The sequence below is a fragment of the Gorilla gorilla genome, chromosome 4 (genome assembly GCF_029281585.2).
Source record: "Gorilla gorilla gorilla isolate KB3781 chromosome 4, NHGRI_mGorGor1-v2.1_pri, whole genome shotgun sequence".
Classification (NCBI taxonomy): domain Eukaryota; kingdom Metazoa; phylum Chordata; class Mammalia; order Primates; family Hominidae; genus Gorilla; species Gorilla gorilla.
In genome coordinates, this window is record NC_073228.2 from 175,262,687 (window position 1) to 175,285,054 (window position 22,368).

Here is a 22,368-nt window from a genome sequence, read left to right on the forward strand (position 1 = left end):
GCCTTCCAACTTTGTGTTTCCCACTCTTCCCCATCGAGCAATTCGGCTGTCTCAGAGAGGAGACTAACACCCTGCCTCCTCACCACCCCCTGTCCACATCAGATCCAAGGGAGGCACGCCAGCCCTGTCGGGAACAGCTGCCCTTCAGGAATAATCTAGCAAGCTCCTACTGTGTGTCAGATTCATTTATAAGCATCACTCCTACAGTGTCTCTATGATGCAGAAGTCATTGTTCCCATTAGGTAGGTGAGGAATTTGAGGTTTACAGAGTGGGACTGACTGGCCTGAGGTTACACAAGGGAAGTGTTAGAGGTCGTTTGTTTTCTGACTCCAAATCTAGTGCTCCTTGCCCAGCAGACCCAGGCTCCCAAGGGAGTTCACACATGGGCCCCGGAGCCTGAGATCCCACAACCGACGGCACAGTTTGGAGTTTGGCCATGCGAAATCTCTTATTTTTGGAGGCCCCCACCTTACTTCATACCAAGTATTAAAATGCACCACATCCCACATGACATGTAATTTATATTTAACTAGATCACATTGGAGTTGAGTTACAGCTGAGTAGCTGATTTAATGTCAGGTTTTACGCAAATCTATCAGGACTCATTTCTGTTGTAAGCGATAGAACACAGTATCACCTGTTTTAAAGGAAACGAACCATTATTGGCCCACGTAACCGTGAGGTAATGTGAGCTTCCGACGTGGCTGGATCTAGAGCCCAAATGATGTGACCAGGACGTAGTATCTGTCCTTCTCTCCTCCTTGGCTTTGCTTCATCTGTGCTGGCTTCACTGTCAGACAGGATCTCCCCTCATGGTGATAAAGTGGCTGCTTCTGCTTCAGCCTTACAAACTCCTCTGGTTTAAATCCACCTATGTTTGGGGTTGCCTAGAAAAGGTCTCAAGGAACACTCTGATTGGATGGCTTGGGTCACTTGCTCACCTGTGAGCCAATCACTGAGGCCACAGGGAAAATAGTGTCTGGATGTCTTGCTCTGGTAGGGATGAGGTGGAGCCCTTGGGCTATCTGGGTGGAGAGTGGGGAAGGAATAGATTTCTGAATGACAGTGGGAGTCTGTTACCTAATTGGAGGGTGGGGGAAAGATGCAGGGGCCAGTAACAAAAGTTTACTCCACAGATCCAGGAAGTGAAGGCTCTCTGTCCTGTGCTGCCCCAGCCACAGCCTCCTGCCCGTGCCCCTTGTACCTGCTGTCTCCTCTCTCTCCTCCTAACAAAGAGTCTTCACTTGGCCAAACTAGAGTCAGGCTCCTGAACCTTCTCTTATGCCAATCTGTGCACTTCTTTGTAAAATCCAGTTTTAGCAAGAGCCCTGCTAAGTCAGTTAAGCAAGAACACCCCACTCTTGATATATGATCAGGGTCCTCATCCTCCTCCATCCCCCAGGTGATGTCTGGTCACCCTGGCCTGTCCTCAGCAAAATCTCTGTTAGGTGGCTTTAGCCAGAATCCCCCACACCCTCGATGTTTCCTCTTAGTCATTTTCCACCCTGCTCCTTGGCTATAAACCCCCACCTGCCTGTGCCGTATTCAGAGTTAAGCTCAATCTCTCTCCCCCACTGCAAAACTTCATTACAGTTGTCCCTACAACAATCGCAATGGTCCTGAATAAAACCTTCCTCGCTGTGCTTTAGCAAGCATAACTGAGTCATTTTTTTCTTGAACACTCCCCCTCTCTCCCCTGCAGCCCGATGGCACCAGCAAGGAGTGTGTGTTCATCGAGAAGGTTCTGGAGAACAACTACACGGCCCTGATGTCGGCTAAGTACTCCGGCTGGTACGTGGGCTTCACCAAGAAGGGGCGGCCGCGGAAGGGCCCCAAGACCCGGGAGAACCAGCAGGACGTGCATTTCATGAAGCGCTACCCCAAGGGGCAGCCGGAGCTTCAGAAGCCCTTCAAGTACACGACGGTGACCAAGAGGTCCCGTCGGATCCGGCCCACACACCCCGCCTAGGCCACCCCGCCGCGGCCCCTCAGGTCGCCCTGGCCACACTCACACTCCCAGAAAACTGCATCAGAGGAATATTTTTACATGAAAAATAAGGAAGAAGCTCTATTTTTGTACATTGTGTTTAAAAGAAGACAAAAACTGAACCAAAACTCTTGGGGGGAGGGGTGATAAGGATTTTATTGTTGACTTGAAACCCCCGATGACAAAAGACTCACGCAAAGGGACTGTAGTCAACCCACAGGTGCTTGTCTCTCTCTAGGAACAGACAACTCTAAACTCGTCCCCAGAGGAGGACTTGAATGAGGAAACCAACACTTTGAGAAACCAAAGTCCTTTTTCCCAAAGGTTCTGAAAGGAAAAAAAGAAAAAACAAAAAAAAAAGAAAAACAAAGAGAAAGTAGTACTCCGCCCACCAACAAACTCCCCCTAACTTTCCCAATCCTCTATTCCTGCCCCAAACTCCAACAAAAATCGCTCTCTGGTTTGCAGTCATTTATTTATTGTCCGCTGCAAGCTGCCCCGAGACACCGCGCAGGGAAGGCGTGCCCCTGGGAATTCTCCGCGCCTCGACCTCCCGACGACAGACGCCTCGTCCAATCATGGTGACCCTGCCTTGCTCGCAGTTCTGGAGGATGCTGCTATCAACCTTCCGTGACTCACGTGACCTAGTACACCAATGATAAGGGAATATTTTAAAACCAGCTATATTATATATATTATATATATATAAGCTATTTATTTCACCTCTCTGTATATTGCAGTTTCATGAACCAAGTATTACTGCCTCAACAATTAAAAACAACAGACAAATTATTTAAAAAACCATGAGGCGAGTGGTGGCTGGTGGCAGGGCAGGGGCAGGGTGGCCTCTGTGTCTCGTGCTTTCTGGTTGGTCTGTGGTCTTTGCACTGAGAGCTAGGGCCTTGCACATTCATTCATTCATTCTTTGAATTCAACATTACTATGCACCAGGCGCTGTAAAGGCAGCCTTAGAACAGATGGAAATCCTTGCTTTCCAGGAGATTCCATTCTAATGGGTCATTGATTCAGTGGCCTCTTCAGTCATTTGTTCATATGCATTTACTCATACCTCTCATGTGCCAAGGCTCGATTCTCGACCCTGGGGATTTATCCAAGAACATGGAAGAAAATCCCAGCCCTCAGGGAACTTCACTTCTAGTAATTCATTGATTCATTGCTTCATTTGCTCATTTATTGATGGATTTATCCATTCAATATATATTTCTTAGGCACTTACTAAGCGCCAGGCACTCTTCTAGGTACTGGAAATTCATCAAAGAATAAAACAGACAAGAAATCATGCCTGTCAGAGCTTGCAGTCTAGGGATTAATTGAGTCACTTGTGTTTTCCACATCAGTGTTTTGCTAGGCACAGGTTGAACAAGGGAATATGGTGGGAGGATCTAGATCAGTTTGGGACCTGGCATGTCTGTCCTCAAACTCCCATGGGCTGGAGCTTGAGGAATCTGGTGATGTTACCTTCCAAGAACCCATCCTTCAACGTCTTATTTCCCAGGGCCTGTCCCAGGATGTCAGGGAGAGGCCAGGTTAGTCTCGGGATTGAGGCAGATTGAGGATTATTGAGTCCTCTGCCCTGAGATTTGGGCTGTGTGAGCAGTCAGGCTTCAAGTGGGGGACTGTTTCTGTTTCTTCCCCTCCCCATGGCCTCCAACCTAAGTGTCTTTGTGGGGCAAACCATGTATTCCTGGTGGGGCAGGAGGTAGCCTGAGGCAGAAGGCACCTCTGCTGCTGGGGTCCTGTGGCTGTCACCTGCCTCCCTTGAAAACTACCCCCCAGGGCTGGTCAGGAGAGGTCCCCATGAGACCCTAAGGAGAGGTGGGGGCAGAGGCAGTGAGGAGGGGTAGGAGTGCCTTCTCTGCAGTTTCCAGGCTGGAGTTGGCGTTCCACTTCTTCTGAGCGCAGCTCTTGGTCTTGCCCTCGCTCTCTGCGTCATGAAACCTTATCCGTTCACCCCTGGGCCCTGTCCCGCATGTCTGTGGCTTGCCCTCCTGTCCATCACAGCACATTTCTGTAGAGTTTTGTGAAGCTCTTTATTTGCGCATCTCATGGTGTTCTCAGGATGCCTTTATTATCCCCATTTTATAGATGAGGAGACTGAATCTCAATAACATCAAGCCACTTCTCCAAGATCACAGAATAAGAAAGTGGTTGAACCTGTGTCCAAATCTTAGCTTCTCCAGGAGGGCGATGGCTGCCACTTGGAGAGTGCCTACCATCGTCGGAACCCCTGCTGGGGGCTTCAGTAGGGGCGCTGCCTGGGTATCCATCAGACAACTCTGCGTGGGAGGTGGGTATCCCTGCATGGGAGGTGGGCACCCCTGCTTCCACACTGGACAGAGACTCCAAGAGAGTATCAGCTTGCCCTAGGCCTCACAGTGAACAGGCGACAGCCTGAGACTCTGGCTGATAATCACAGTGATTCAGGTTGTCATCGATGGAGCACCTGTTACATGTCAGCTGCGTTCACTCTTCCTGTATTATTTTATTTAATGGAAACAATAACCCTAAGAGATGGGTGTTGCTAGAAAATTGTGGAGCCAGAATGCAATCAGTCATCTGCTCATTCATCCAAAAAGTATTTATTGACTTTACTCTGTGCCTGACACTGTCCCAGGGGCTGGAGATACAGCAGTGAACTGCACAGAGCCCTGGTCCTCATGGGGCTTCCATTCTATTAGGGAAGGTCAGTAATAAAACAGATACAAAATATAACACCAGGGAGTGGCAAATCATAAGAAAAAAATAAAACATGGTGAGGGGATAGAGGATGCTGTTTTAGATGGGGTAGTCAGGGGAGGCTTCTGGATGGGGGATTTTTGAGCAGGAAGGAAGCAAGGGAAGAGTGTTCCACAGAGAGTACCACAGCCTGGAGGGCTGTCGTGGGATGAAGAGGGGCCAGAACGGCTGGAACTGAGTGGGTGGGGTTGGGGGGAGAATTGGAGGGGACAGATCACAACCTGAGCTTTTATTTGGAGTGAGATGAGGAGCCACATGTGGTGTGCCTTACACCTAGAGGGATTGCTCTGGTTACCGTGTGGAGGATGGGCAGCACCTAGCCCGGCTGCCCAGCGCCAGAGCCTGGGCTCTCACTCTGACCCAATGCTGCCTCCTGCCGCGGGCTTTGATGCACCCCTGGCCCCAGCACAGCCCAGGCCTCTGTCCTGGGTCTGCAGGCTGCTTGCACCTCCTGTACCAAAGACCTTGCCTTTGCTCCATCCCTGGGGGCAGTGGGACCAGCGTTCTTTCCTTGTCCTGCCTTTTAGCGTCCCTGACGTTGGAAGATGTGGGCCCAGCTTTCGTTTACTCTAGACAGAACTTTCTGGACATTTTCTGAGCTATGAGTATGTTGATGATAAGCACAGTGGACTGGAGGGCACTTTTCCCAGCCACGGATGCTGTCTCCTTAGGCACGCTTGCTTGAGGCAGGAGGCTAGCGAGGGTTGCCATAGTCCAGCTGGGTAGGAACCCCAGGGATAACAGCTATGACTTTTGGAACACCTACTGTGTACCAAGCACAGTCCTACTGGGCCCACCCCACCAGCCTTTGAGGTGGGCATTTTCAACCCCACTTTATAGAGCAGGCTCAGATAGGTAGAGTCACTTGCTTGAAGTCAACACAGCTAATAAATAGAGGAGCTGGGGTTTGAACCCAGGCCCTTCTGTCTCTAGAGCTATAACTTGACCCAAGTCCAGATGCTTGGAGCTCTTGGCATCTGTCCAGGTTCCAGTCTTTTTCCCTTGACCCCCTGATTCTGCCTTGGCATCCATCATTTCCCAACCCACCAGAGGGCAGAGGCAGGCATAGACCACATTCCCAGGTGCCGATGGCAGCCTTTCTCCCACCCTCCACACCCTCCCCAGGATGTTTCTGTCATGGGGGCCACAGAGACATGGGACCTGGAGCGCTTCAGTTTGCCTTTGACGTGGCCACTTTGCCAGCTGCGTGACCTTGGGTAAGGCACGTCTTTTCTGTGAGTGGCGTCTCTCGTCATCCCAGTCGATTCTACCTCGTGGGGCTAATGTAGTGCTCCAGAGAGAGCAGAGCAGACACCTGGGGACGATTCCTGCCCCAGAAGAGGGGAGAGGACCCAGGCAGGGGGGTTCATCCTCTCATGCTTCTCTCTCCATCTCATTGCTTTAGAGAGGAGGGAGCCGAGACCCAGAGAGAGGAAGCGACTTCCTCCAGGTCCTCCAGTGAGTTAATGACAGAGCCCATTAGATGACCAATTCATGGGAATGATAGTGGGTGGGGTGAGTCGGGGGCCCCGTCAGCGTCCAGCCAGGCCCTTCTTCTCATCCTTCCCAAATTTGCAGCAGAGGGCAGTGGGGAAGGGGAGGGCAGTGGGGAGGGGGAGGGCAGTGGGGAGGGGCCTTCACTATCCACCCCACCAGCCCTATAATGGTGCAGGCTGTGAGTGAAGATTGAGCCTTGCCCTAGCATTTCAAGGGGCAGGCAGGCAAGTATGGCAGGAAGGGTCCCTGAATCTGGGACAGAAGTGGATCTGGGGACAAGGGCGCTCTCCCCACCTCCCCGAACCTATGCATTGTTTACAAGGGTGCTCTCCCCACCTCCCCCATCCTGTGCATTGTTTGGATCCAGAGTCTTCTCTCCCTATGGCCACCCCTTGCCCCCCTGCTCTATGTCCGCCTTGATGTGCACACCTCCAGCTTCCAGTGCACGGTTCCTGGGGCAGAGTAAGCTCTTGCTCTCTTTTCTTTTCTTTCTTTCTTTCTTTTTTTTTTTTTTTTGAGACAGGGTCTCACTCTGTTGCCAAGCTGGAGTGCAGTGGCATGATCTCGGCTCACTGCAACCTCAGCCTCCCGGGTTCAAGCGATTCTCCTGCCTCAGCCTCCCGAATAGCTGGGACTACAGGTGGCCACCATCACGCCCAGCTAATTTTTGTATTTTTAGTAGAGACGGGGTTTCATCATGTTGGCCAGGATGGCCTCCATCTCTTGACCTCATGATCCGCCTGCCTCGGCCTCCCAAAGTGCTGGGATTACAGGCGTGAGCCACCGCACTTGGCCAGCTCTTGCTCTCTTAGCTGTTACTCTGATCTCATTTGATTGACACAAGAACCTGGCAAGATAGATGTTAGGATGTGCATTTTGTAGATGGGAAAACTGAGGCCTGTAGAGGAATGTAATTGGCCCAGGTTCCACGGTAGAAAGTGACTGAGCTGAGATTTGAACCCAGATCTCCCTGTTTCCACTCTTTACCTTCCCAGCATTCCTCTCCATCCCTGCCTTTGCTGGGGGTGGAGTGGGGAATAAAGCTCCAAAGCTGAGGGCCAGAGAAGCAAGTGGCCCTACCAGGGTGGGTGGGGAGGGCCTTTCCCATGACAAGTGGGAGAGGCTGTGTTTTGGGAGTGTACCACCAACGCCAGCCAGGTGAGCCGCAGGTGTGGGGAGGTACAGCCCCAGGCTGTCTGAAGGACATTGAGGGGATGCCCTCCTGCCTGCCTGCCCAGCTGGAGCCTAACAAGGTGAGGCTGGGATGGCCCGGGGCTTGAAAGCCCCATAAATGGGGCAGAACCCTCCCTCCCCAGCAGCAGGATTGGGGCTTCCAAAGAACAATAGTGAATTAGGTGCTAAAGATGTGAAGGCTGCTGCCCAACCATGCAATTAGCTTGCAGGTCTGTTACAAACATTAGGCAGCCGAATTGGGGACCAGATGGCGGCAAGGCTCGCCCTTGCTGTCCCAAGACGGCCTGGCTTCCTGGCTGAGGTTTCCAGCTCTGGCAAGGAGGGAAGGCGGCAGGTAGCCCCCGTGTGTGACCCCCTGCAGAGCAAGCAGCCATTAATCAGGCATTCCCTCCCCTCCCTGGGGCAGCTTCACGACCCAATTAGCACTTGCTAGAATTTCTGCCCTGCTCTTCCAGTCTCCCAGGCTGACCGCCCTGCAGCTGCAGGCCCCGTGTCACCCACCCTCTGGGGTGGGTTGGAGGTGCAGCCGATTTAAAAAGACTGTCACAGACCTCAGTCTCTTTCCAGTACCAGCTTGATGGGAGCCTTACCCCAATTCTCTCACTTAATTCCCACCACAATCCTCCTGGATACCTATTTTTAATCTGCTTCCTACCGATGAGGAAACTGGCCAACAGAAGGGAGGTCACTTGCTCAAGGCCATCTGTGTGACTCCCCAAATCCTGCGCATGACTGTTATGACACAGAACAGCGCCCCCCCGGCAAACCCCCATGCCCAAGAGTTGGTGTGACTCCTGTCTTACATAAGGACGGAAGACCAGAGAGGCAAGGTGACTTGCTCAAGGTCACAGTTATTAAGTGGTGAAGCTGGGATTCGAAACCATGTCTATCAGGTTCTAGAACCTGCTTCTCCTCCCCTTCTGCACCTTCACTCCTGTTCCTGTGCTATTCAGGATTCTTTTAGCTGCAAGTGACAGAACCACATGAAAACCGACTTAAACCAATAAGGACATTTATTGGCTTATGTAACAGAAAAGTGCACAGCCCTCTGGCTTCAGGCAAAGCTGGATCCAGGTGCTCACTCTCCTCTCCCTGCTTTCTGCTGTGTTGGCTTTATCCTCAGGAAGGCTTTCCCTGCTGTTCTAGGCTTACTAATAACTTCAGCAGAAAAAGAACTAGTAACTTAAGAACATATCTTTCCCAGAGGCTCCAGTAAAAGTCCCTGGGTGGACTCTGATTGGCTGAACCCTCTCTCTTGCGTACTCTTACATCAGTCACTGTGATCAGGGAGACAGAATAGTTTAATTGTCCAGGCTTAGGACAGGGGCCAGTCCCTGGAGCTGGGCTGGGGAAGGGATAAGTCAATTCTACCCAAGTATAAGGTCTGAAAGTGGGAGGGGGTGGCTTCCCCAAGAATATGGAAGTGTTGTTACCAGAAGAAGGGGTGATCACCAAAGAAAGAGAGGTCTATACCAGAGGTTCTCACTCAACTGTGCCTCAGTTCCCGGGAGAGCTCGTGAGCACACAGATTGCTGGGGCCCACCTCTACAGCTTCTGCTTAAATATCTAGGGTAGACCCGAGAATTTGCATTTCTAGCAAGTTCTCAAGAGATACTGATGTTGCTGGTCTGGGGCCACATTTTGAGAACCACTGTTCTGCCCCCTTCTTTTACACTCATGCTTCCGCCTTCTTTCTACAGTATGGCCATACAAGGATGTGTTCTAGTCCCAGGCCAAGAGGCACATGGATACTGTCATCTTAGGGAATCCATGTACATATTCCAAGAGCTCTTTCCTAACCCATCTGCTGCAGAACGCCCCTCTGACTGGCTGTGTTTCCTCTTCCCACCCACTTTGCACAATACTCTTCTGCACTTTACAACGGAAAGGTACACCTCTTACTGGCCCCGCATTTCATTGTGTGTGTTCCCTGGTGTGTAGAAAACTCCAGACTATGGAATACAGGGCCCATCTCAGTGTGGGGAACTCCCTTGAATCCTGGTGCCATGCATTCGTGGTAAGGGCTCAGGGCAAAATGCGGCCCCTGTTTTGGCCCATGTTGAGCTACTCTGAATTCAGGTATATTGTACAGTCAGATGGGGGGAATATTGACAGTTTTTCTTGAGTTACCGTGTCTTTCATTCCCCAAATATTGTCCTGGAATGCATTCAGTATTCACTACTAAGGGAGGGTATTATGATAGCAAGAGAAATATTGGCAGTAGGGATAACTCATTCAGGGACACAAACTCATGGCTACATTCCATGCTGTCTCTCTCTCTCTGACTCTCTCATCCATCCGTCTGTCAATCTATTTGTCCATCCACCTACCTACCTACCTACCTACCTACCTGCTGACCAACAAAATCATCTCAGAATCACAATGTTTAAGATTTGGAGACAGCATGCTGAGAACGAGGAATGCCCGGAGCATTTTCTTATCCATCCTTCCTTGCTTTATATCTCTGTATTTTGCCCAATTCTAAAAAGAAGGAGGTAAAATGTTCCAAACTTGCTGTCTACTGGTCATTTTTGAGTAAATATGATCCTGTCTTGGCGGGAAGTTTGCGTTTTTTTGGTTTTTTTTTTTTTTTTTTTTGACGGAGCCTTGCTCTATCGCCCAGGCTGGAGTGCAGTGGTGCAGTGGTGCAATCTCTGTTCAATGCATCCTCTGCCTCCCGGGTTCAAGCGATTCCCCCTCCTCAGCTTATCAAATAGCTGGATTTACAGGCGTGCATCAGCGCACTCGGCTAATTTTTGTATTTTTAGTACAGGCAGGGTTTTGCCATGTTGGTCAGGCTGGTCTGAAACTCCTGACCTCAGGTGACCTGTGGCCTCGACCTCCCAAAGTGCTGGGATTATAGACATGTGCCACCGCGCCCAGCTGAAGTTTGTGTTTTATATTATCTTGAACATTTATTCTGACTTGTGGGGGGAATATTTTCACTTAACTTGTGCTAAAAGATGACTGGCTACTATAAATCCACATTCACTTTTTTAAAACTTGGGTGTGAATCTTATTTTCTCTCACTCATCACTGCTCATGTATTCATTCTCAGTGAATATTTATTTGATTTAGGTGAACTTAATTGAGTATGAGATGGATTCTACTAAAAATATACAATTTTCAAAATTATTTAAGGGAGTTCATGAGTAAAAAATTGTGAAGAGCCCAGTCTACTCTAATCCGTGATTCGATGGTCTACCTGCACGCATAGACGCACAGCATCAACCTAGAAAACATTCTCCTGGGCCCTGGGAGCACAGAGGTGCCTCAGCACAGTCCCTCGTGGGTATGTCAAGAGGTAGCCCTTGGGGAGCTCACAGCTGAGTGCTGGAAACAGGTGGACTTTGAGGCAGCAAGAGAGGAAGGTGGAGAGGCAGAACCTAAAGCTTTGGATGCACAGAGGAGGTGATGACTAGCTGGGAAGGGGGTGAGAGCTGGGGGTCAGGAGACTTAGGGAGGCTGAATAGAGCTTTAACTGCAAAGAGAAAGAGGGAAGAGCAGCCCAGGCCAAAGGAACAGCACGTGTAAAGGTGGAGAGAAGTAAAGTTGTGTGAAGGTTTACAGAAATGTGGCATGACAGGAGCTTGGGGGTGCAAGTGGAGCTTGGGGGCTGGAGGCAGGAAGGGAAGGAGATCAGATGGTCAAGGCTGTTGTGTTCCTAGTCCTCATTTGTGTACTCACACTCTGACGCTCATCCAGATGCTTACACCAACTCAGGCCTCCCCTCTCTTCCCTTCTTCCTTCCTACTTGCAACATTTTCTTTTGTTTTTTGAGTTGGAGTTTTGCTCTTGTCGCCCAGGCTGGAGTGCAATGGCGTGACCTCGGCTCACCACAACCTCTGCCTCCCGGGTTCAAGCAATTCTCCTGCCTCAGCCCCCGGAGTAGCTGGGATTATAGGCATGCGCCACCACACCCGGCTAATTTTATATTTTTAGTAGAGATGGAGTTTCTCCACGTTGGTCAGGCTGGTCTCGAACTCCCGACCTCAGGTGATCCACCCGCCTTGGCCTCCCAAAGTGCTGGGATTACAGGCGTGAGCCACCGCGCCTGGCTACAACATTTTCTTTCTTTTCTTTTCTTTTTTTTTTGAGATAGAGTCTTCCTCTGTCACCCAGGCTGGAGTGCAGTGGCACCATCTAGGCTCACTGCAACCTCCGTCTCCTGGGTTCAAGCGATTCTCCTGCCTCAGCCTCCCAAGTAGCTGGGATTACAGGTGCATGCCACCACATCCAGCTAATTTTTGTATTTTTAGTAGAGATGGGGTTTCACCATGTTGGTGAGTCTGGTCACGAACTCCTGACCTCAGGTAATCCACCCATCTCGGCCTCCCAAAGTGCTGGGATTACAGGCGTGAGCCACCGTGCCTGGCCTACTTGAACATTTTCTAAGTGCCTATTCTATACTGGGTTCCTTGGAGATAAAAAAATAAATCTGGTACAGTCTCTGCTCCTACAAGTCTTGTTGAGGAGACAGTTAACAACAACCATAACTTGGGATAAATGCAACAATGAGCAAGGAGGGTACAAAGGGGGAGTCAGAGAAGGCTTCCTGGAGGAAGAGACATCGAAGACCTGAAGAATGAGGCAGGATTGGCAGGAATAAAATGGGGAGGAGACTTTCTAGGGAGCAGCAGCAATGTGTGCAAATACGTGGTTAAGAGAGAACATAGCCCGTGGGAAATAAACAGAAAAGGAACTGGGGAGGACTTATCATTTCGATGTAGGAGTGGCAACTTTGTTAGAAAAAAATAAAGGGTTGGGGAAATGCTACCGGGGAATTGCTTTGGGTTTCTGGTCTACTGGGGATGCTCGGGCCAGGGCTGATGGAGATGTGTGGTGGTGGGTACCACAGCTTCCTCGAGCATCTCGTGGGCTGCCTCAGACTCAGGTGTGGCTCAGTTCCACAGCACCTTGGTTCTGATGATCTATGCAGCCACTAAGGACCGTGGCCCGGATCAGTGGTTCTCACCTGGGGTGATTTTGTTCCCCAGGGCCATTTTGGCAGTGCGTGGAGACAACGTTGATTGTCTCCAACTCCTCAGTTGTCACAACTGGGGGCCGGGGGACTGCCACTGGCATCTAGTGGAGAGAGTCCAGGGACGCTGCCGAACATCCTGCAGGGCACAGCGCAGCCTCAACCACAAGGAATTGTCTGGCCCCAGATACCAATTGTGCCAAAGCTGAAAAATTTTGGCCTAAATCCATTATTACAAGAGGATGGCAAAATGGCAATTTTCAAATTCTATTATCTCTTCACTGTCTATTGACTGGGATTTTCCTAAAAACAAGAACTTTCTGCCAGGCGCAGTGGCTTATGCCTGTAATCCCAGCACTTTGGGAGGCCGAGGAGGGCGGATCACGAGGTCAGGAGATCGAGACCATCCTGGCTCACACGGTGAAACCCCATCTCTACTAAAAATACAAAAAATTAGCTGGGCGTGGTGGTGGGCACCTGTAGTCCCAGCTACTCGGGAGGTTGAGGCAGGAGAATGGCTTGAACCTGGGAGGCAGAGCTTGCAGTGAGCCGAGATTGTGCCACTGCACTCCAGTCTGGGCGACAGAGCGAGATTCTGTCTCAAAAAAAAAAAAAAAAAAAAACAAGAACTTTCTTTCCATCAACTATTCAGTTACCCCAAGATACAATTCATACAGGAAAGACAGGACAAGTGCCTGATTCTTTCTCTTTATTTACCAGTTTCAGAACATTAGTTAATGAGCACTCTCCAAAGATGAGGAGTGCATTGTTTAAGTCTCACTAAGAACTTTTGGATTTTAAACTTATTTTTATTTTTTTGAGACTGAATCTTGCTCTGTCGCCTAGGCTGGAGTGCAGTGGCATGATCTCCGCTCACTGAAACTTCCACCTCCCAGGTTCAAGTGATTCTTGTGCCTCAGCCTCCCGAGTAGCTGGGATACAGGTGCCTGGCACCACAGTCAGCTAATTTTTGTATTTTTAGTAGAGACGGGGTTTCATCATGTTGGCCAGGCTGGTCTTGAACTCCTGACCTCAAGTGATCCACCTGTCTCGGCCTCCCAAAATGCTGGGATTACAGGCATGAGCGAATGCATCCAGCCAGATTTTTAAACTTATTTAATGGGTTTCAATCCATAGTAGTCACTGTACTTTTTGAAGGTCAAATTTTTCAATTTTTGGCCAGTGAGGACTCCTGCCAGTGGCTCTTGTGTCTTTTTGTCATCATTGCCTTTGTGCTTTGATGGCTTCTTTGCTTTCTGGTGTGAAAAGACGTCCCACGTTGTCTCAATGTGTTGTACATTTCCCAACCCTGACCTGGGATCAGCTCTTTCTTCTAGGGCCCTGGTTTAATTTAGTGGAGAGTGTCAAGACTTAGTGAGGGTTAAAAAGAGACTCAAAGAAACTCACAAAGCTGGAACCTAGCTTTGCACAGTGCCTAGAACACAGTGTTCATGTAGGCCAGGCGTGATGGCTCACGCCTGTAATCCCAGCACTTTGGGAGGCCGAGGCGGGCGGTTCATGAGGTCAGGGGTTTGAGATCAGCCTGGCCAACATAGTGAAACTCCGTCTCTACTAAAAATACAAAAATTAGCTGGGTGTGATGGTGGGCGCCTGTAATTCCAGCTACTTGGGAGGCTGAGGCAGGATAATCGCTTGAACCCGGGAGGTGGAGGTTGCAGCGAGTGGAGGTTGCAATGAGCCGAGGTTGCAGTGAGCCGAGATTGTGCCACTGCACTCCAGCCCAGGCGACAGTGCAAGACTCGGTCTCAAAAAAAAAAAAAGAAAGAAAGAGCATAGTGCTCCTGTAATATTGTGATTATTTCAAGGACAGAAGTCAACTCATCCAAGCTGCTTCAACTCTCTTCTTGTCGCCAATCTCTAATGCATTAGGACACTTGCTTTCTGAACCTCCAGACAGTCTGAGGAGGGGCCCAAGTGTAATGAGGCTTCAGGTTAGCAAGGAGAGAGGTGGAAATAGTGGCTTTGTCGGGCAGAGGGAACTGCCAGCCCACAGAGCACGTCTATTAGAAATGAAGCCAGGGCAAAGCCAGCAGAGGAGAGGAGCAATTAGCTAATTCAGGAGTCGAGGCCCTGCTTTTATTTCCACTGACAATTTTAATCCTGTAATAACCTTTGACCTAAGCCCCAGGGCAATTAGTGCCTGCAAGTGAAGTGGTGGTGGGTTTGAACTTCTGCCTTCCTCCCCAGGCTGAGTCAATACCTCTGTATTCTATTACATGTAATTGAGGTAAAAGGGTTTATTTAAGCTAACAAATGATTATTTCCCACAATAGAATCTCCATCCCGGTTAGTGAATTGGCTCTTCCAGGCATTCCCTGTTTTGTCTGCAGCCAAAGCCTGTATTTTATTGACTGCTTTGTCCTCTTCTCTCTTTCCTCCTGGCTTCTCTCTCCCTCCTCCTCCCCCCCCCCCCCCGCCCCCGCCCTTGCCCTCACAATTCATTTCAGCAAATTCAATGGAACTAGCATTCCCCACCCCCCCGCCCCTCCCCACCCCTGGCACCTACCTTGGGCCAGGTTCTTACATCTGAGTACAGTTCTGGCCTATCTGGAAGGATCTCACAGCCTAGTGACAAAGACAGACTCGTAAGCAGATCAATTATAAATTATACGGTGCTATGATAAGTGCAAAGTAATTCAACAAGTCTAGACAAAGGAGATAGATGGCATGGAGTGGTCTTTGTGCAGAGGAGTCTAGAAAGGGAGACAAGACTGGAGACATTTTAATCCATTAGACATGAGGCTCCCATGGACCAAAGAGGGATTTTATCCAAGTGGCCTGAGGGATAGGTATTTAGAGAGGAAGTATTGAAAAGAATGTGGTCGGCTTTTCACTGCAGAACTGGACCTGGCTCCGGTTCTGTGCTCCCCTGTGGGGTCATGTACTTCAGAGAAACTTTGCCCTCCCACCCTCATCATCCTCAAAGGGTGTGTCTTTTTTTGTTTTTAATTATTTTTCTTTTTTGAAACAGGGTCTCTCTCTGTCACCTAGGCTGGGGTGCAGTGGCGCAATCATGGCTCACTGCAACCTTGAACTCCTGGGCTCAAGGGATGCTCTTGCCTCAGCCTCCCGAGTAACTGGGACTACAGGTGTGTATCGTCATGCTCGACTAATCTTTTAAAAAATTTTTGTAGATACGGCGTCTCGCTTTGCCGCCCAGGCTAGTCTCGAACCCTGGGCTCATGTGATCCTCTTGCCTCGGCCTCCCAAACAACGGGTGAGTCTTGATTCATTATAGCCCATCACACTAACTGCATCCCCTGTGCCAATAACTGGCTTCAGACGCGGCATGTGATCATGTTCTGGCCAATGAACTATTAGGGTCCGTGGGGTGGTGGTGGAGGTGGAGCATGTTTCTGGAGAAGTTTTATGATTCTTTTTTTTTTTTTTTGAGAAGGGTTTCACTTTGTCAGCCAGGCTGGAGTGCAGTGGTGTGATCTCAGCTCACTGCATCCTCGACCTCCTGGGCTCAAGCACACCATGCTCAGCTAATTTTTTTATATTTGTTGTAGAGATGAGGTTTTGCCATGTTACCCAGGCTGGTCTTTAACTACTGAGCTCAAGCGATCCACCTGCCTCAGCCTCTCAAAGTGCTGGGATTACAGGCGCGAGCCACCATGCCTGGCTTCATGATTCTTAAAAACAGACACAAGGAAGTCATGATTCCTTTTTTGAGTCTGCATTTTGGTGAGGATGTGAGGGCTGGAGCTGTTGTAGCTATCTTGAGACCATGAGGAAAGCTAGCTGCTGCACTGAGGATGGCAGAGCAAAGTGATGGAACGAGCTTGAGTTCTCGATGATATTGTTCCACTGCCGAATTAAGCCATATGGGGTCTTCTCATTGTCTCAGATAACAAAACTTTTTTGTAGTTAAGTCTCTTGCAGCTGGGTTTTTTGTTACGTGTTGCTAAAAGCTTCCCAACTGATACAGAAGAGGAGGTAGTATTTGAAGAATGAGTCTTGAAGAGAAAAGAGAGAGCTTTTTAGGAAGGGGATACAGTCCAGACAAAGATGTTGAGGAAACAGGAAAAGTACATGGGAGGGCAGTAGGTCCGTGGCAGGTGTAGTTCTAAGAAGAGGCCAGATAGGGCTCAGCCCATTAGGCGCACCCCCTTTCCATTCCCTCTTTGCCTCTCTCTATCCATTCATTCCTCCTTTATTTGGAGGAGGGTCTTTGTTGCCCAGGCTGGAGTGCAATGGCACAATCATGGCTCACTGCAGCCTCAACCTCCCGGGCTCAAGTAATCCTTCCACCTCAGCTTCCCAAGTAGGTGGGACTACAGGTGAACACCACCAGCTGAGCTAATTCTTAATTTTTATTTTTGTAGAAACAGGGTCTCACTATGTTGCCCAAGCCGGTCTCAAACTTCTGGACTCAAGCGATCCTCCCACCTAGGCCTCCCAAAGTGCTAGGAATACAGGCATGAGCTGTCTCACCCGGCCCCTTCATTCCTCATGAGGGGCTCCTCTTCTTCAACCAGTGTCCTCTCCAATGTACCTAAGAGGAAGATGCAGGTGGCAGAAGCCTGAGCTTAGACATAAAATGTTTATTCAGTGCTCATACGTGCCAGTCCTGTGCTGAGCTGCAGTGAATGAGAGATGGTTCCTTGGAACAGAGCTCCCAGTTCAGAGACAGAGACTAAAACATAAACCTATGTTTCTAAACATATGGTCAATTTCAGGCGAAAGGATTTCAGATGGCTTCTGGACTAACATTTGCTTTTTATTTTAACGTTACAAGTTTATTTTGATGATCAATTTCTATATATGATAGAAATATAAATTTTCTTTTTAAATACATTTAAGCAAATAAATAAAGAGTTAATTTAAGGAAAACTAGGTGGTAATGTTACAGGTGGTATGTGGATATAGTAAAACTTGTGCAATGAGAATTAAATAAATATGTGCATGTGTGTGTGTATGTGTGAATGAGTGACATGTTTGTCTGCTCAGTCTTTTTTCCAGGCATATGAGAGCAGTCTTCTGTTCTTTTAGGAACTGGTGCTCCTGAATTTTATATAGTTTCACTGGGAGACACCCTGTATATGTACAAGCTTCCCCACTCCCACTGTAGTTGATTGGTCCCAGATTTTTCAAACATGAAAAGCCCCTCTCTGGTGGCAGAGGCTATGAGGCACAGCTGTGGGCGACCTGTTCCTTGCCCTACTATGGACACTGAGTTGGAGAGACGGAAGCAGGCCAAGAGAAGGAGAAACAGGAGATAGAGTTGATTCTCATTTCTGGTGGTAGTTATGTTCTGTAAAGTTGCCACAGATGAAACTAGTGAACACCAACCTATTGCTCCCACAGGAACCACAGGGTTAGGTTCCTGTGAGCTTCTGATCACAGCATTTTCATCCATGGATCAACACATACCTTGTTGTATGTGTGTTTCTGTTTAAACACTTTATTTAATATATATTGTTAATTCATTGACACTCAACGCATGGTCAGCAGCACCGTAACTGCCAGACGAAGCTTCTCCAGATAAAAATGTGGCACTAAATGGACCTTGAAAAGGGTGCTAGTTTATAAAAAGAGAGTTGAACAAGAAGAAGGGCATTGCCTTGTTTGACCTTAGCTGGAAACATGTGCATCATGTGATTCAAAAAATTATCACAGCTGGGTGCAGTGGCTCACACCTGTAATCCCACTGTTTTGAGGTCAGGAGTTCAAGACCAGCCTGGCCAACATGGCGAACCCCGTCTCTATTAAAAAGACAAAAATTAGCTAGGTGTGGTGGCGGGCATCTGTAGTCCCAGCTACTTGGGGGACTGAGGCAGGACAATTTCTTGAACCCGGGAGGCAGAGGTTGCAGTGAGCCAAGATTGTGCCACTGTACTCCAGCCTGGGCAACAGAGTGAGATTCTGTCTCAAAAACAACAACAACAAAAAAAAAATTATCACCACTCCATGCATGCCCATGAACAACCATGAAAGTACCATGAATAGGCCGGGCACGGTGGCTCACGCCTGGAATCCCAGCACTTTGGGAGGCCGAGGTGGGTGGATCATGAGGTCAGGAGATCAAGACCATCTTGGCTAACACAGTGAAACCCCATCTCTACCAAAAATACAAAAAATTAGCTGGGCGCGGTGACGGGCTCCTGTAATCCCGGCTACTCGGGAGGCTGGGGCAGGAGAATGGCATGAACCCAGGAGGTGGAGCTTGCAGTGAGCCCAGATAGCACCACTGCAGTCCGGCCTGGGCGAAAGAGCGAGACTCTGTCTCTAAAAAAAAAAAAGAAAAAAAAAAAAAGAAAGAAAGTACCATGAATATTTACTTGGGGATTGCAAATACATTTCGGCAAGTAAGTGAATTCACAAATAGAGAATCTGTGATTAGTAAGAATCAAATGCAGATAGATGATAGATAGATAGATAGATTAGATAGACAGACAGACAGACAGACAGACAGACAGATAGATAGATAGATAGATAGATAGATGATAGATATGTTGAGGTGGAGAGGCCCTCAGCTCTGGTGGGGATTGAGTCACTGGCCCTAGCTATCTCCCAGTCCTTCTTATAGTTTGACTATTCAATTTTTGTTTGATTATATGAAATATTTCAGAGGCCTTCTCACATCCACCCTTTTTCGTTTTCTCCTAAGCTGATTCAGTTGGAGTTCTGTTGCTTACAACCAAAAGAGTTCTGATTTAGCGTACAAAGCCCTGGCACATAGTAGGTCCTTAGTGAATGTGAGTTGCTTCCTTTCATCACTGAATGCAGGGTTGGCTAAAGGTAACCCTAGACTGTATGTCACAGGGGGAGGCAGCGGTGAGGAGAAGAAAGGCTTTATAATTTAAAAACACAGGGAGACAACATATTTCCAACTCTTCATTTACCCTGAGCTGCAGCAGCAGTCATTTCTTGCCACGTTCCAGTACAGATGGAAAAGTCACTGAATTACAAACCTAGTTGCAAGCTATTTTTGGTGGAGTTGTATGTGGTGGTGCTGGTGGGGTATGTGTGTGTGTAATGTACGCATTGGGATTCTTGGCCACCGCCTCTGTTTGTATCAGCTGTCAGCAAATCAGAGGCGCCATCCACGTTTGTCATAATTCATTACATTAATTAACCACTTTTGAGAACTGGGCGCGGGCCAGAGGGGATGCGGGGGAGGGAAGCCTCCATATTGTTGTGTCTCAACCTCCTAGGTCAGAATTTCCACGGTTTGATGGGCTGCCATCGCCTGCACATGTGTCCCCTAACGCGCGGACCTTGATGAAATCATCGTGTTTACATCTTTGAATATTCTCTGCAGATGATGCCTATGGCGGGAAGCCAGAGGCAAACAGCATCCCAGAACTTGGCTCTGGAGGCCCAACTCTGTACCCAAAAGAGTTTGGAATTACCCTGACGTCTGATACCAAACTGGGCGTCCTTCTCCAGCCTGTCCCTCCCTGGCCAGTTCCCTGGGCCGGCTGCCTGGCCTAGGCCTTCTGCAGGACAAATGGCGCCAGCTCAAGACCCAGTGAGGTGAAGCCATCCTTTTTCCATGCCCCCCATTTCAGTGAGTGGTGCCATTGCTCACCCAGCTGCCAGGCTTGGACCCTGCGGGTCATTCTTGACTTTTGGCCCATCCCATCTCCATATCCTGTTGATCTCTTTTTATTCACATTTCTCAAGACCTCTCCAGCTCTACATGACCATGATCTGTGCCTCCATCATCACTCACCTGGACCACTGCCGCAAACTCATCTCTAGTCTTCTTTTGCCCTGTCTTGCCTTCCATCTTTCCAGCAGGCTGCAGCCAGAGAGATTTTTAAAAATTTTTATTTTTATTTTTTTTTTAGTTAATTATTTTTTTTTTGAGATGGAGTTTCGCTCTTGTTGCCCAGAGCTGGAGTGCAGTGGTGCGATCTTGGCTCACAGCAACCTCTGCCTCCTGGGTTCAAGAGATTCTCCTGCCTCAGCCTCCCGTGTAGCTGGGATTACAGGCATGCACCATCACACCTGGCTACTTTTTTATTTTTAGTAGAGATGGGGTTTCACCATGTTGGCCAGGCTGGTCTCGAACTCCCGACCTCAGGTGATCCGCCCGCCTCAGCCTCCCAAAGTGCTGGGATTACAGGCGTGAGCCACTGCACCCGGCCCCAGGGAGATTTTTTAAAACACGAATGGAAGCATGCCACCATCCTGCTTAAATCTCCCCATGCTTTTTCATCGACCCTGGTACTCTACGATGCTTTACAAGGTCCTTCCAGACCTGGCTCACCCTGCCAATCATTGATTCCTGTCCATTTCCAAGCCTTATTCTCCAACCTCCCAGTCACTTCTTCCCATACATTTTCTTATGTTTCTTTCTGTTTCATGCAACCAAAGTCCCTGATTCCTGAATCATCAAAAGTTTTTATTGGTTCTGCATATCAGATTAAGGGCAATTTTGTTTATCTTTTTTGAACAAAAATGTCCTAGGTTCTAACTGTGTGCTCAGCAACTGAGCCACCAATTAATGTTTGGCTACTGAATCTTTGGTGCTTAGAAACTAGGTCTTTGGTGACATCACTTAAGCTATCAGATCAAACCTTACCTGAAGCTAGTGTCAAAATGTTCTGTTCTGAGTCAACAGATTCTTCTTGTTGACTAAGCTAGTTTGAATTAAGTTTCAACACAGACATTGAATCACAAACTGTTTTTGGACAAAGACAACATCTGCTTCATCCTCACTCAATTATCTGCTAGGGTGGGCTTGTTATTTGTATTATCCAGGCCTATTATCAACCTCTTTCCTATCTTGGTGATGAGAGTAATTGCCCTCTGCACATCACTTGGACAGTCTACAAAGCCCTGCACATCCATTATCTCATTTAAACCTGTCGACAATCCTGGGAGGTGTGTGGAATTTATCCATTTCATACATGAGAGAACTGAGGCTCGGAGAGGTAACAGGCTTGCCCAAGGTCACATGGCTAGTGAGAAGCAGAGCTAATCTTTTTTATTTATTTATCAGATTTTTTATATACGTATACATGTGCCATGTTGGTGTGCTGCACCCATTAACTCATCATTTACATTAGGTATATCTCCTAATGCTATCCCTCCCCCATCCCCCCACCCCACGACAGGCCCTGGTGTGTGATGTTCCCCACCCTGTGTCCAAGTGTTCTCATTGTTCAATTCCCAACTATGAGTGAGAACATGCGGTGTTTGGTTTTCTGTCCTTGCGATAGTTGAAGCAGAGCTAATCTTAAATCCTGTCCTCTGATTCAGAACTTATATGCTTTCTTAATATTCATTAAATCATTCATTCATTTAAGAACAGCAAAGATCATTGAATGCTTGCCACATGCAGACAGCTTGCTAAACTTTGTTGATTCATCAGTGAACAAGACAAGGTCTCGGTCCTTAAGGAACTTACTGTCTAACAGGAGACACAGACAGTGGCAATGTTGTGTGGAAACACCTATGATGAGGGGGTCACCTCTTCATCCTGAGCCTAGACAGCTGGGCACCGAGACTTGACTATTTCCAGTCTCCTTGTGTCTCTGCTTTAAGACTCAACTTCCAGGTTTGGGTGGGGTAGGGGCAGATTGGAACATATGCAATAAACTGTGTGCTATGGGGAACAGGCAACTCCTCAGAAGGAAATTGGGACATTTCTAGGAAGGGGAAGTAGCAACAACAAATGTCTACTTTAATTTAGGATACTGGAGCCATTTACTGGAGTCCAGGGTTATAGTGCCTGAATGATGGTTAAGGAGTTATAGTTGCTGTAGGGTCTACATTAGAGCTTTTATTGAGTGATTTCACTTCATTTTGACATTAGGTTTTTGTCCCCTAAGTCCTTTTGACTTATTTTGGAGCCATCTTCTATGAATGTCGCTAAACCTTTTAAGGAGAAAGTAGAAGTTGGTGAGGAGGATTGATGCATTTTCTCATCATCTACTGCAGCAATGTAAATACGTACTGTCTACTTTCCCCAAC

The 22,368-nt window shown here is 48.4% G+C and overlaps 1 protein-coding gene across 1 annotated transcript in view; it reads left to right on the top strand.

The window, feature by feature from the left end:
- FGF18 (fibroblast growth factor 18) overlaps window positions 1-4,938 on the top strand; it is a 39,653-nt gene extending 34,715 nt beyond the window's left edge. The window contains exon 5 of the mRNA XM_004042988.4: window positions 1,704-4,938. Within this exon, the coding sequence (XP_004043036.1) occupies window positions 1,704-1,970 (267 nt within the window). The 3' untranslated portion in view covers window positions 1,971-4,938. The remainder of the gene's footprint in view (window positions 1-1,703) is intronic.
- The last annotated feature ends 17,430 nt before the right edge of the window (window positions 4,939-22,368 follow it).